Source organism: Pristis pectinata, chromosome 15 (genome assembly GCF_009764475.1).
Source record: "Pristis pectinata isolate sPriPec2 chromosome 15, sPriPec2.1.pri, whole genome shotgun sequence".
Lineage (NCBI taxonomy): Eukaryota > Metazoa > Chordata > Chondrichthyes > Rhinopristiformes > Pristidae > Pristis > Pristis pectinata.
In genome coordinates, this window is record NC_067419.1 from 49,632,120 (window position 1) to 49,646,613 (window position 14,494).

The following is a 14,494-nucleotide window of genomic DNA, read 5'->3' on the forward strand; positions in this document are numbered from 1 at the left end:
AAACCAGATTTGTCTGTTCTAAAGCAATTGGTAAAGCTGGTCTTTTTGCTTAGCTTAAAGTTTGAACTACTGTATTTATATATAAAAAAAATTTCCTATCCATGATTTCTTTCCACAACTTGTTCTATTCAGAGCTCTTCTCTTTAATTTGCCTTGTGATCTACAGTCATTGATTAACCTAATAACAGAGCTGAGGCAGCAGATGGAAAAACTGGAGGTGGAACTAGCATTATTCCAGGAAAAGAGGTCCCAATTTGGGGATCAAGAGGTGACTGCACGACAGAGGATGCAGTGTTGCCATGCATGACACCTTTGATTTATTATGGGGATGGTTTAAGGCAGAAAGATTAAGCAAGTCTACAGTAGTACTCCTTCAATCTATCTTTTGCTGCCACCTTTGCCCTGTATCGTTAGGCCAAGTACCATATTAGCAGCTTGTTACTGGTGAGATCAGTGAGAAATGTTAAAGTTGAAAAGGTCTTTCTGGCCAATCAATCTCTCTACTTTCACAGACCATATTCACTGAGAATACTGCAAATGCTGGAAATTTAATATGAAGCAGAAAATGCTAGAAACACTCAGCAGGCAGGAAGTATCTGTGGAGAGAGATGTTTTAGGTTGATGACCTTTCAGAGCTATCGGACTGTCTTTCTCTGAATTTTATATAATTGGCTGCAGTGTGTATTCTGTCTAAACGGTGAGGGAATGCTCTGAGGATCTGTTCTATGAATGTATTTCTCTTTCTTGCCCATCTCCCCGTGCCAGATGGAGTGAGACTGAAATATGTACCTTCCCTGCTCTACCCCATTATTCCTCGATTCCCTTGAAATATCCTGAAAGGTGCCACTCTTGTAACTATTTTTTGTCTTAATTATCAATCCACATGTCCCTCACTTTGCTACTATGTCTCAAGTACTTGAGCCGTGTCAGTCATATTTCTGAACCCTCGACAGTTGGTCAAGTGCCCCTTTGAAAGCAGGGTGCCTAAAATTGCAGGCAACATTTTGAATTTAACCAAAGGACAAAATGACTTGTTGCAGTTTAATGAAGTGACCTACATGGAACATAGAACAGTGCAGCATAATACAGGCCCTTCGGCCCACAATGTTGTGCCGACCTTTAAACCTCACCTAAGACTATCTAACCCCTTCCTCCCACATATCCCGCTATGTGGATTGATAATTAAAACAAAAAACAGTTACAAGAGTGGCACCTTTCAGGATATTTCAAGGGAATCGAGGAATAATGGGGTAGAGCAGGGAAGGTACATATTTTAAATTCCTCCATATGCCTATCTAGTAATCTCTTGAATTTGAACAATGTACCTGCCTCCACCACCGCCCCAGGCAGCGCATTCCATGCCCCAACCACACTCTGGGTAAAAAAAACCTTCCTCTGATATCTCCCTTGAACTTCCCACCCATTACTTTAAAGCCATGCCCTCTTGTGTTGAGCATTGGTGCCCTGGGAAAGAGGTGCTGGCTGTCCACTCTTATCTATTCCTCTTAATATTTTGTACACCTCTATCATGTCTCCTCTCATCCTCCTCCTTTCCAAAGAGTAAAGCCCTAACTCCCTTAGTCTCTCTTCATAATGCATATTATAGGAAGGAAGGATGTGGAAGCGTTGGAAAGGGTGCAGAGGAGATTTACCAGGATGCTGCCTGGTTTAGAGAGTATGCATTGAGGAGAGACTAAGGGAGTTAGGGCTTTACTCTTTGGAGAGATGGAGGATGAGACCAGGATGAGAATGAGGCAACCAGAACTGGACACAGTACTCCAAGTGTGGTCTAATCAGAGTTTTGTAGAGCTGCATCATTACCTCGTGGCTCTTAAACTCGATCCCACGACTTATGAATGCTAACATCCCATAAGCTTTCCTAACTACCCTATCCACCTATGAAGCAACTTTCAGGGGTCTGTGGATATGGACCCCCAGATCCCTCTGCTCCTCCACACTACCAAGAATCCTGCCATTAACTTTGTACTCCGCCTTGGAGTTTGTCCTTCCAAAGTGTACCACCTCACACTTCTCTGGATTGAACTCCATCTGCCACTTGTCAGCCCAGCTCTGCATCCTATCACTATCCCTCTGCAATCTTCGACAATCCTCCACACTATCCACAACACCACCAACCTTTGTGTCATCTGCAAACACAAAAAGCAGAGGTCCCAGAACCAATCCTTGTGGGACACCACTAGTCACAGCCCTCCAATCTGAATGCACTCCCTCCACCACAGCGCATCCTTGTTTAGTTCCAAATGACGGAGTCATCTTGGTTAAGTGCAATACATTAGATACATGCTATTTAGGAGTTGATTTGATTGTCGAGATTTAACAAGAGCTCATGAATAAACTATAGTCGGCATGCGTGTTATAAGCATACCAAACATTCTGGAAACACCAGAGCAGCCATTTCCCAGCTGTGTTGGAATTGAAGGTTGGGAAGCAGTTCCATATCTTTGCTGTCCAGCTCCTGCTTTCTCTTTCATACTTTGCTAAGTTTGATGTGCACCAGCACTTTTCTGGTTTCCCTTTTCCACTACTATCCCCACCCTTTTTCCAATGGATTCCTCTTGCATCCGCCCTCCCCACACCCCCAACCCACTTGCTCATCTTCCCCAGGTGTGAAACTACGACTACAGTGGTGGAAAGTGAACAGTCTGATATTGCAGCACCTTGCTAATAGTGAGAAACGGCTATGAAGAGCACAGGGCAGGCACCAAGCAATGAGGATGGATCATAAAATTCATCCTTTAGTTGTATAGATGTCAAATTGACCTTGGCTGCACATGAAATGAAGTTATAAAATTAATGAGGCTGACCTGCATGGGGAATAGTCTATGAAAAGGGAGCTTGGTGGAACAGTAACTAACATCCATGTAATGTGTTTCTATCGTGCTGGCACTTCCAAAAGATGAGTATGCTGCTTGCATTCTGTAATAGATTGAAAGGAAATGGAAATGTCTGTATATCAGGCACTCTTCCTGATTTCTATTGGTTAAGCATTTTGAAATTATTCATGGGAACACCAACTTTGCCAAGCTGTTTATCCATGGACTATTAAATGCAAAAGTAAACAATGTGACATTCAATTGAATGTGGCAGCTCCAAGAACAAGATGGTAATACATCAGTGTTTTATCTGATAAATTCCCATTGTTCTGGTATGCATGCTCACTTTTCTTAAAATGTGGGGAATGAGTGCTTACACTTTTTCTTAAAGTGTGTTTGCTTTGACTGTTCAGCAATTTGAGCTGTTACTTAAACTTTTATGGAAGTATTTAGCTGGATCCACTGCTTAGTTTGATATGTGGCATGGCTGTACAAAATCTGCATATTTGTGCAGTTCATGTAATCTAATTAACAAATTCCAAGCTTTCTGTATGTTTCAATTTGTCACTGGTTGATTCTTACTTGCTCAGAAAATGTATCCCAAACCTATCATTTGTGTTTCATTTGCATGATGGAACTTTGATGCTATTTTAGCATTAGTAGCACCTACCTGAATATAACTGGAAAGGGTTGCAACTAGTGTTATGAAATCTTTTGATAGAGTATTTTCAAAGTTCTTTGTTGGCATTAGTTCCATAATTGAGTGTACTTTAGTCATTGGAAGTGTTTTGACTATTGCCATATTTTTCTCATGAATTTTGTGTGCATCAGTCACTATGACTAATTGTGATAAGGTTGATCATGCACTTAAATTGGTATCTCCTTTAGGCATTATATCAAGAGGTTAATGATCTAAGGATAAAGGTGGTTGACATGGAAAATGAAAGAGTTCAGTTCGAAAAAAAGCTTAAATCAACCAAGGTAAGAAGACTTTGGTTCCTTGATTACAAAACAAAATCAATGGTTAAAGTTTGATGGTTCTGACTGACAATATTGATGACATTTAAATAAGGCAGACACTACAGGATTCATTTTCCCAGCAATTTTTATCCCTTTGTAACTCCATTTTAATCCATGAGTTGCCTCCAGTGATATCTCCTTGTGTACATCAGAATCAGAATTATTACCACTGATGTAACTAATGTGAAATTTGTTCTTCTGAAAATACTACTTCAGTTATGGAGAGAAACAGCATGGAAACAGGTGGCCAAGGGAACCCATGCCAACCACCCATTTACACTAATCCTATATTAATTCAGTTTTTATTCTCCCCACATTCCCATCAACCCCACCCCAGATTCTACCACTTACCTGCACACTAGGGGCAATTAACCTACCAACCCACAAGTCATTGGCAGTCACCATCACGGAGAACGTGCAACTCCACAAAGATAGCACCCAAGGTCAGGATTGAACCTGGGTCTCTGGTGTTGCTTGGCAGTGGCTCGACCTGATGCACCACTGTACTGCCAAGCTTTATCAGCCCAGCATGAAGTGTAGGGCACCCAAAGAAACAAAGGCACAGCATCTCTCACAGTCTTGCTGTGTTGTTACAAAATCTGTTTTGCCTGTTCTTTGGATTATAGTGAGTTGCAGCGACTTTTGGTTCAGGTGAACAGGATCCACATCCTTACTGGGTGCTTTCTTAAACGTTAAATGTAACTTGAGTGCTTGCATTTGAAGAGATACTTGATAGACTGCAAATCTCCAGTCAAGCATGGTTTGCATAGCAGTTTAGCATTTGCAGAGCTAATTTTGTATATAATTTTTAATTATTCAGCCTGTTGTGCTTGCAATATGCTCAAATAATCCAAAGCAAAACTACAGACCTGTACATATGGAGATCATTGGTAAATAAAGGGAGTTACAGGTTTGCCTCTTCTCTTACCTTCACTGCTTTATTCCAGTTTTTTAAATGGAAAACTATATATTTCCCAGCCATGTTACTCCTTTTCTGAATTAAGTGATCAGTATCTTGAACAGCTGAATTTTAAAGTAGGAAATGCTGGAAAGCTTCAGCAGCTCAATAGAACGAGGAACAGGCATCTTTGGTCCACGATTACTGTCTCAACCATGATGCCAATTTAAACTAATCCCACCTGCCTGCATAAAATCCATAACCCTCCATCCCCTGCCTGTTCATGTGCCTGTCTGAATGCCTATTAAATGTTGCTGTCGTATCTGCTTCCACCACCTCCCCTGGCAGTGCATTCCAGGCACCCACCACTCTCTATCTTTAAACAAAAAAGCTTGTCTTGCACACCTTTAAACTTATGCCCTCTAGTATTTGACATTTCCACTCTGGGGGGGAAAAGACTCTTTACCCTATTCATGCCTCTCATAATCTTATGTACTTCTATCAGGTCAGCCCTCGGTCTCTGCTTGAGATGAAACAAGTTTGCCCAACCTCTCCTCCTAGCTAATACACTTCAATCCAGGCAAGATCCTGGTGAACTACTTCTGCACCCTCTCCAAAGCTTCCACACCCTGCAGTGTGACCAGAACTGCAAACAATACTCCACTTGTGATCTGACCAAAGTTTTATACAGCTGCATCATGACTTGCCAGCTTTTATACTCAATGCCCTGACTAACGAAGGCAAGTATGCTATACGCTGCCTTTACCAACTTATCCACTCGTGTTGTTGCTTTCAGGGAGCTATGGACTTGTACCCCAATGTCCCTCTATACAGGTCCTTCCCAGGTTATGACAATTCCGTTCCTGAGGACTGTTCGTAACCCAAACAGTTCTCAAATCGGAAATGCAGCCACCTGGCAATGTATCTAACTAAAACACTGGCCAACCAAGAGCATGTGTAGTTAAACCAGGACATTTAACTCAACCATTCAGATTTCTCTGTAAGATGCAATGATATTGCAGCAAACAGAGTTCCCACATGGCAGCCCTTCAGCAGTCAGTAAATAGAACCATAGAAAACTGCAGCACAGAAAACAGGCCATTTGGCCCTTCTAGTCTGTGCCAAAACATTATTCTGCTAGTCCCATCTACATGCCCCCAGCCCAGACCCCTCTCGTCCATGTATCTGTCCAATTTACTCTTAAGTTAAGAGCGAGCCCGCATTTACCACATCAGATGGCAGCCCATTCCACACTCCCGCCACTCTTTGAGTGAAGAAGTTCCCTCTAATGTTCCCCCTAAACTTCTCCCCTTTCACCCTAAAGCCGTGTCCTCTTGTACTTATCTCTCCTAATCTAGGTGGAAAGAGCCTACTTGCATTAACTCTGTCTATGCCCCTCATCATTTTGTAAACCTTTGTCATATCTCCCCTCATTCTTCTCCGCTCCAAGGAATAAAGTCCTAACATGCTCAGTCTTTCCCTGTAACTCAACTCCTGAAGACCCGGCAACATTCTTGTAAATCTCCTCTGCACTCTTTCAATCTTACTAACATCCTTCCTGTAGTTCGGCGACCAGAACTGCACACAATATTCTAAATTTGGTCTCACTAATGACTTATACAACCTCACCAAAACATTCCAACTCCTATACTCAATACTTTGATTTATAAATGCCAGGATGCCAAAAGCCTTTTTTTACAACCCTGTCTACCTGTGACTCTAGTTCTGCCAGTCTCCCAAACACTCATTCTTATGTTTGGACTGTACATAAATCAGGAGTTTGTAACCTGAGAGGACCTATACATCAGTGCTCCCAAGGGTCCTGCCATTTACTATACCCTTTCCTCTGGTATTTTGACTCTTCCCCCCCCCCCCAGAATGCATCACCTCGTACGTCCAGATTAAATTCCACCTGTCACTTCTCCGCCCACATTTCCAGTTGGCCTATAGCCCGCTCTACCCTTTGATCTTCCTCACTAGCTACAACTCCATCAATTTTCGTGTTGTCTGCAAACTTGCTAATTAGGCAACCTGCATTTTCATAGGTCCCAGCACTGATCCTTGCAGGACACCACTAGACACAGAAAACTGCCCCTCCACCATTACCCTCTCTCCTACGACCAAGCCAATTTAGAATCCAACTTACCAACTCATCACGTCAAGCTGCATCTGTCGATGGAAGAATAAGGAACACATCAGCTCGATGGCCCTTTATCCAAAACCTTTTTTGCATCTTTAGCAGTGTCATGCCACTGCATTTTAAGTTAAATTTACAAAAGGGCACTGCTTTTACAGTATCTAAAAATGGAGAAATGAATTTGCATACTAAAGAAAAACCTAAGTCGATTTATGTTGTCCTTACGAAGTAGGTTGCCTGGCGCTCATTATTATCACCCTGTATAAAGGAGACATTTTCTGTTTGAGTGTGGTCTGTAGTATGGTGAGGAATGTGTATTATGATTATATTGAGAGAATGGGGAGATTCTTACACTATTTAATTCAATTAATGCCTGAATAATGTGGCCATTCTATTAGGAATTGTACTGCCTGATCTGCTTTTTTTCCAATCACTCATAATTGGTTCATCTTGAGCAGGGTCCTTAAAGTGTAGCAGTGACAGGCCCTGAAAATGGAATGTCTTCCACAACAAATTCATTGCTTTCGGTAGAACACTGTGTTAGTATAGACTCAGTGCATCCTTGCCACTGCTTGAGAATTAAGAATTATAGCCATGAAATGTTCACTGCAACTGTATTGCCCTTATGATGGTTCTATGATAGAGGAATCCCATTGCTCTATTCTGAGTCACATTGGGCTTTGAACTTGGCCTTGCTCTGCATCAGCTAGTTTATGATGCCACCTGTTCTTACCAAGTGAGGAGCACCAACATTCCAAAGTTCCTTTCTCCAGTCCTCTATATCAGACCTTTTATCAGTGTCATATTACAAATTACACCTTGGGAATGTCTGAATGCAGGTGGCCACTTTGGAACCACTGGATAGTGTCTGCATGGTTTGAGCTATCATATTCTCTCAACTACATCCAAATGAAACTCATCAGCTTAAGCACATAGATTGGAAGGATTTGTTTGATGGGCTGATTCATGAATGTTTTGGCTTTTGGTGGTTGACTTGCACTTGTGTAAATATTTAAAAAGCTGCTGTTCTACATCAAGTGACAAGAGGTTTCTGGCAGAGCACCTGAGCTATACCAACTTTTCCTCTGTCGGAATCTAGCTCTCTATTTTTTGTATTCTCTCATTTCTACCAGTCATTAATGGCTAAGCTCTCTAGCCTGAAAATCAAAGTTGGTCAGATGCAGTACGAGAAGCAGCGAACGGAACAAAAATTCCAGGCAGTAAAGGTGTGATGGGTTTCGACTCATTGGTAATGCTGTGTGGTAACTTCTTCCTGGACTGTTTTGCTGTGTGCTCGTTTCCCTGCTGTGTCTTTGAAAAGATTATTACGAAAGAAGTTATTGGACTGAAAGCTGACTCTGCATGAACCTTTGCTTCCTTGCTTTTTACGCAACTTTGTTTTGCTAAAGCATCTTTTTCTAAAACAAAATATTGTAGGTAATGTAAGTATACCACAATGATTACGTAATATGCAATCATTGTGGTCTTCATACTGCAGTGTATCACTCCAGTCTTTCGTAGCATGCTATTTTAGTTTCTTTTTATTTAAAATTTATGGAGTAAAGTATGGTCAGAGTCAATGTCAAACTTTATTTGTGGTTTTGTTAAAAACCCTTGCATTGGCTGCACATTTGTGTGTGGTTTACATCGTAATCAGGGATGTTCAGAATGTCTGCATGTGTTATCAGCAAAGTTGTTGCAGTTTTGAAAAGTGTTTTGATTTCACCCAGCAAGCAACTTGTATTGGAACAGATTCAACCTCTTGAGAAATCATACATTATAAAAATAGATAACATTTTTGTGCATTTAGAGCAAAGTTGTTTCATATCAATCTCAATTTGTTGATGGATATCCAAAAAGTAGGATAATCCATGTTCAGTATTTTAATTTGAATTAAAGTCTACTGCACAATTTTTCATTTTAAGCTGGCCTGACATCTTAAAGTCCAATCCCATTTTAACAAATACTTATAAACAAACCTCTGGCACCCAAGGGAAAGTGACAAGTTTGATCCACAAGAACGCAAAGGGTAATTTTGTCTTGTGTTTTGTGACTGGAAGGCCCAGTGCGGTAGGTTTTCACAAGGCTTGGTGCTGGACCCTTCCTTGAAATATGTCACTAATTTGGATTGAAATGTAGGAGTCATTATTAAAAAAAAAATTGCAGATGGTATCAAAATTGGTGGTAGAGTTGATGGTGAACAGTGTCAGCTACAGAAAGATGTTAACGGGTCATCAAGTGGGCAATATAGTGACGGAGGGCATAGATCTAAGGGTGGCAAATGAGAAGAGAGTGAATATAGAATATTGAAATATGTAGAGAAACAGCGGGGTCCTAGACCGTGTCTTTAAAGGTTGGTAAGGTGGTTAAGAAGGCATTCAGGATATCTGTTTGAAATTTAAAAGCAGGGAGGTGATGCCACAACTGAATAAACCTAGTTAAACCATACAATGCAGTTTATGGTCTGGTTGTACTGCAGGAAGGATGTGACAGCACTCAAGATTTGAGGATGTCGTCAGGTTCAGTATTTTGTTGCATGGAATGATTAGCTGGGCTAGATTATTCACTTTGGAACAGAGGAACTTGTGGATAGATTTAACTGGGATATTACATTGAGAGGTCTAGACTCATATAGTCACACAGCACGGAAACAGACCCTTCAGCCCATCTTGTCCATGACGACAGTGTTGCCCAGCGAGCTAGTCCCATCTGCCCACATTTGGTCCATAGCCCTCAACCTCTCCTATCCATGTACTTATCTAGATGGCTTTTAAATGTTGCTAATGTACTCGCCTTAACCACTATTTCTGGCAGCTCATTCCAAATATGCACCACCCTTTGTGTGAAGAAGCTGCCCCTGATGTCCCTCTTAAATCTCTTGCATCTGGTCTAAAGTGAACAAGAAACCCCATTTCTATTAGCAAAGAGGGAAATCCTCTGAGTATTGTTGTGAGGTAATTGGTCAAAGGGTTAGAGGAGAACTCAGAAAATTTTCACCAAAGATGGTGGGTAATGGAGGTCACTGCCTGACAGAATGGTGGAGGCAGTAACTCCCATCATTTACCAAGCATGGACCATGTACGTTGAATAGTTGTAACTTCCTGTGATTCAAACCTTTCAAGCTATGCACCAAGAAGTGGGAATGGGATTAGCATAGCTAAAATGGAGTATGGACTTCCTTCTGAGATGTAACATACTTTACACCCTTGATTAATAACTTTTTAACCAAAGGCAATTTATTGAATAGATGCTTAGACACTATAAAGCTAAGTAATGAATGCATACACTTGAGCAGAATTCAAAAACATGAAATGAGAAGTGAAGCCCTTCCTAATTTTGCACTTTAAATTCTCCCTTTACTGGCAGAAGTAATAAAAGAGGTGGTGCTGAAACTTTTGGAAAGCATCAAGTTAGATAAGTCGCTGGGACCGGATGAGATGTACCCCAGGTTGCTGTGGGAGGCGAGGGAGGAGATTGCGGAACCTCTGACGATGATCTTTGTGTCGTCCATGGAGACGGGAGAGGTTCCGGAAGATTGGAGGGTTGCGGATGTTGTTCCCTTATTCAAGAAGGGGAGTAGGGATAGCCCAGGAAATTATAGACCGGAATTATAGTCTTACCTCAGTGGTTGGTAAACTGGTGGAGAAGATCCTGAGAGGCAGGATTTATGAACATTTGGAGAGGTATAATATGATTAGGAATAGTCAGCATGGCTTTGTTAAGGGTAAGTCCTGCCTTACGAGCCTAATTGAATTTTTTGAGGATGTGACTAAGCACATTGATGAAGGGAGAGCAGTAGATGTAGTGTATATGGATTTCAGCAAGGCGTTTGATAAGGTACCCCATGCGAGGCTTATGGAGAAGGTGAAGAGACATGGGATCCAAGGGGACACTGCAGTGTGGATCCAGAACTGGCTGGCCCACAAAAGGCAAAGAGTGGTTGTTGAGGGGTCGTATTCTGAGTGGAGGTCAGTGACCAGTGGTGTACCTCAGGGATCTGTACTGGGACCCTTAAATTTTTATAAATGACCTGGATGAGGAAGTGGAGGGGTGGGTTAGTAAGTTTACGGATAACACGAAGGTTGGGGATGTTGTGGATGGTTTGGAGGGCTGTCAGAGGTTACAGAGGGATATAGATAGGATGCAGAGTTGGGCTGAGAAGTGGCAGATGCAGTTCAACCCAGATAAGTGTGAAGTGGTTCATTTTGGTAGGTCAAATATGTTGGCGAAACATAGTCTTAATGGTAGGACTCTTGGCAGTGTGGAGGATCAGAGGGATCTTGGGGTCCGAGTCCATAGGACGTTCAAAGCAACTGCGCAGGTTGACTCTGGTTAAGAAGGCATATGGTGTATTGTCCTTTATCAATCGGGGAATTGAATTTAGGAGCCGTGAGGTATTGTTGCAGCTATATAGGTCCCTGGTCAGACTCCACTTGGAGTACTGTGCTCAGTTCTGGTCGCCTCACTACAGGAAGGATGTGGAAGCCATAGAGAGGGTGCAGAGGAGATTTACAAGGATGCTGCCTGGAATGCGGAGCTTGCCTTATGAAAGCAGGTTGAGGGAACTCAGCCTTTTCTCCTTGGAGAGACGGAGGATGAGGGGGGACCTGATAGAGGTGTATAAGATGATGAGAGGTATTGATAGGGTAGATAGAGGCTTTTCCCCAGGGCTGAATTGGTGGCCACAAAAGGACATAGGTTTAAGGTGCTGGGGAGTAGATATAGAGGAGATGTCAGGGGTAAGTTTTTTTACTCAGAGTGGTGAGTGCGTGGAATGGGCTGCCGGAGATGGTGGTGGAGGCAGATATGATAGGGTCTTTCAAGAAACTGTTAGATAGGTACATTGGAGCTGAGTAAACTAGAGGGCTATAGGTAAGCCTAGTAATTTCTAGGGTAGGGACATGTTCGGCACAGCTTTGTGAGCCAAAAGGCCTGAATTGTGCTGTAATTGTTCTATGTTCTAAAACTTTCTGAGCTGGGAAAAACTAGAGGGACTAAGGCAAAACTGATTTTTCTGCCCAACTCCCGCAGCCTGTTTCCAGGAGGCCACGGGTACCAATGTTGTATTAATAGACTTAAATTCCACTCCCATATATACAAACTTCCTGACAATAAGATTGGTCAGGTCACAAAATATTAATGTGCCACTGGCTTCAGAGGTTAGAGTTCTCATCCTCTGTCGTCTTCATCAGATTTAGATGTTGCACAGAAGTAATGAACAAACATGCCTATATATTAAAATGGAGAATGTGTATATGATCCAATGCTAGTTTAATGTCAGCAGCTAGTAAAATGCTCGAGATCCCTGCAGTGGCTTGCTGAACTGCATTGATAATTTAAAAGCCAACTTAGAGAAGTGGGAGGTCTATCCTGATGTGTTGAAGGAAGTTGCAAATAATGTTCTATGTGGAAGATTTTTGAGAAAAGCTGAAAACCAAGGGAGAAACAAAGGACTGCAGATGCTGGAATCTAGATGAAAAAGGCTGTGATGTTGGAGGAACTCAGCAGGCCAGGCAGCACCCGTGGAGAAAAGCAGGCGGTCAACGTTTCGGGTCAGGACCCTTCTTCAGGACAAGATAGGAAAAGGGGAAGCCCAATATATAGGAGGGAAAAGCAGAGCAGTGATAGGTGGACAAGAGGGGAGGTGGGGTGGGACAGGGTGGTGATAGGTAAATACAGATAAGAGAGAGTGATAGGCAGCTGCAGGGGAGGAGGGGAGAGCAGATCCACCGGGGGATGGGTCAAAGGTAAGGAGAGAAAGATTAGAAAAGAAATTGGACATCTCGGATGTCCTGGAGTGGAAAGCCTCATCATGGGACCAGATGTGACAGAGGTGGAGAAATTGAGAAAAAGGGATTGCATCCTTGCAAGAGGCAGGGTGGGAGGAGTGATAGGCAGGTGCTCTTCCCTCCTACCTAGCACTGTCTCTTACCTCCATCTACCTATCACCACCTTGTGCCCACCCAATCTCCCCTCCTTTGTCCACCTATCACTGCTCTGCTTTTCTCTCCTATATATTGGGCTTCCCCTTTTCCTCTCTTCAGTCCTTAAGAAGGATCCTGACCTGAAACGTTGACCGCTTACTTTACTCCACGGATGCTGCCTGGCCTGCTGAGTTCCTCCAGCATCAGTGTTTTTCATCATGAAAACCAAGGGAGCTAGTGGTAAAATATGGCTGGGTTAAGTAACATAAATGGAATGGTGTAGATGTGGATAAGATACAATAAAATAAGATTTCTTCATTAGTCATATGTACATCAAAACACACAGTAAAATGCATTTTTTCTGTAGAATGTTCTCGGGGGCAGCCCACAAGAGTCGCCACGCTTCTGGCGCCAACATAGCATACCCACAACTTCCTAACCCGTACGTCTTTGGAATGTGGAAGGAAACCGGAGCACCCGGAGGAAACCCACTCGGATACAGGGAGAACATATAAACTCTTTACAGACAGTGGCCGGAATTGTAATAGTCTAACTGAGCAAGTCATGTTTCTGATTGGACATGGCTGCTGTTTTTACTCTGCAAAGTGAAGCCATTTGTAAGCATGTTAAACTTTAAGGGAATGGTAAAATGGAGTAGTACATCAACAGAGCTGAGGTGGAGAGGGTTGAGAGCTGCAAGTTCTTAGGAGTGAACATCACCAATAGCCTGTCATGGTCCAACCAAATAGACGCCATGGCCAAGAAAGTTCACCAGTGCCTCTACTTCCTCAGGAGTCTAAAGAAATTTGGCGTGTCCCCTTTGACCCTCGCCAATTTTTACAGATGCATCATGGAAAGCATCCTATCCAGATGCATCACTGCTTTGTATCTTCTGCCTGAGACTGCAAGAAACTGGAGAGAGTTGTGGACACAGCTGAGCACATCACAGAACACAGCCTCCCTTTGTGTCTACACTTCTCACTGCCTCGGTATAGCAGCCAATGTAAGCAAAGACCCTACGCACCCTGGACAGTCTCTCTTCTGCCTGCACCCACCACCCCCCCCCCCCCCCCCCAACCAACCAATCGGGCAGAAGAGACAAAAGCCTGTAAGCATGTACCACCAGGCTCAAGGACAGCTTCTACCCCACTGTTATGAGACTATTGAATGGTCCCCTAGTACAACAAAATGAACTCTTGACTTCACAATCTACCTCGCTATGACCTTGCCACCTTATTGTCTGCCTGCACCACATTTTCTCTGTAACTGGTAAACATTATTCTGCATCCTGATACTGTTTTCCCTTGTACTACCACAATGCGCTGATGTGATGAAATGATCTGTATGGATTGGCATGCAAAACAGTTTTTCACTGTACGTCAGTACACGTGACTATAATAAACCACTTTGCAAAGTAACAGTTTGATTTGGATAGTGTAGATAAACTGGCAAAAGTGATACAGATATGCACAGAATTGGATACAGCCGGAAGTGCAGCATGCCTAAGTTGAATTAGCATAGGAGGATTTAAAAGGAAACCTGGGAATAATGGTAGGATCTGCACTCAATATTAAAACAATATATCAAATTCATTAAGACAAATGTTAAAATATTCAATAGTATTCTTGATTTTAAAAAAAAAGGCTGCTGGAGGAACTCAGTGGGTGAGGCAGCGTCTACG

The 14,494-nt window shown here is 42.6% G+C and overlaps 2 protein-coding genes across 8 annotated transcripts in view; one reads left to right on the forward strand and one right to left on the reverse strand.

Annotated features, from left to right (window-relative positions):
- Positions 1-14,494, reverse strand: part of LOC127578273 (NADH-cytochrome b5 reductase 3-like) — a 644,669-nt gene that overhangs the window by 553,217 nt on the left and 76,958 nt on the right. The window lies entirely within an intron of this gene.
- Positions 1-14,494, forward strand: part of ppfibp1b (PPFIA binding protein 1b) — a 165,049-nt gene that overhangs the window by 97,675 nt on the left and 52,880 nt on the right. For all 7 annotated transcript variants that reach the window (XM_052030073.1, XM_052030074.1, XM_052030068.1 and 4 more), the window contains exon 7: positions 3,723-3,815. In XM_052030073.1, coding sequence (XP_051886033.1) covers positions 3,723-3,815 — 93 coding nt within the window. The remainder of the gene's footprint in view (positions 1-3,722; positions 3,816-14,494) is intronic.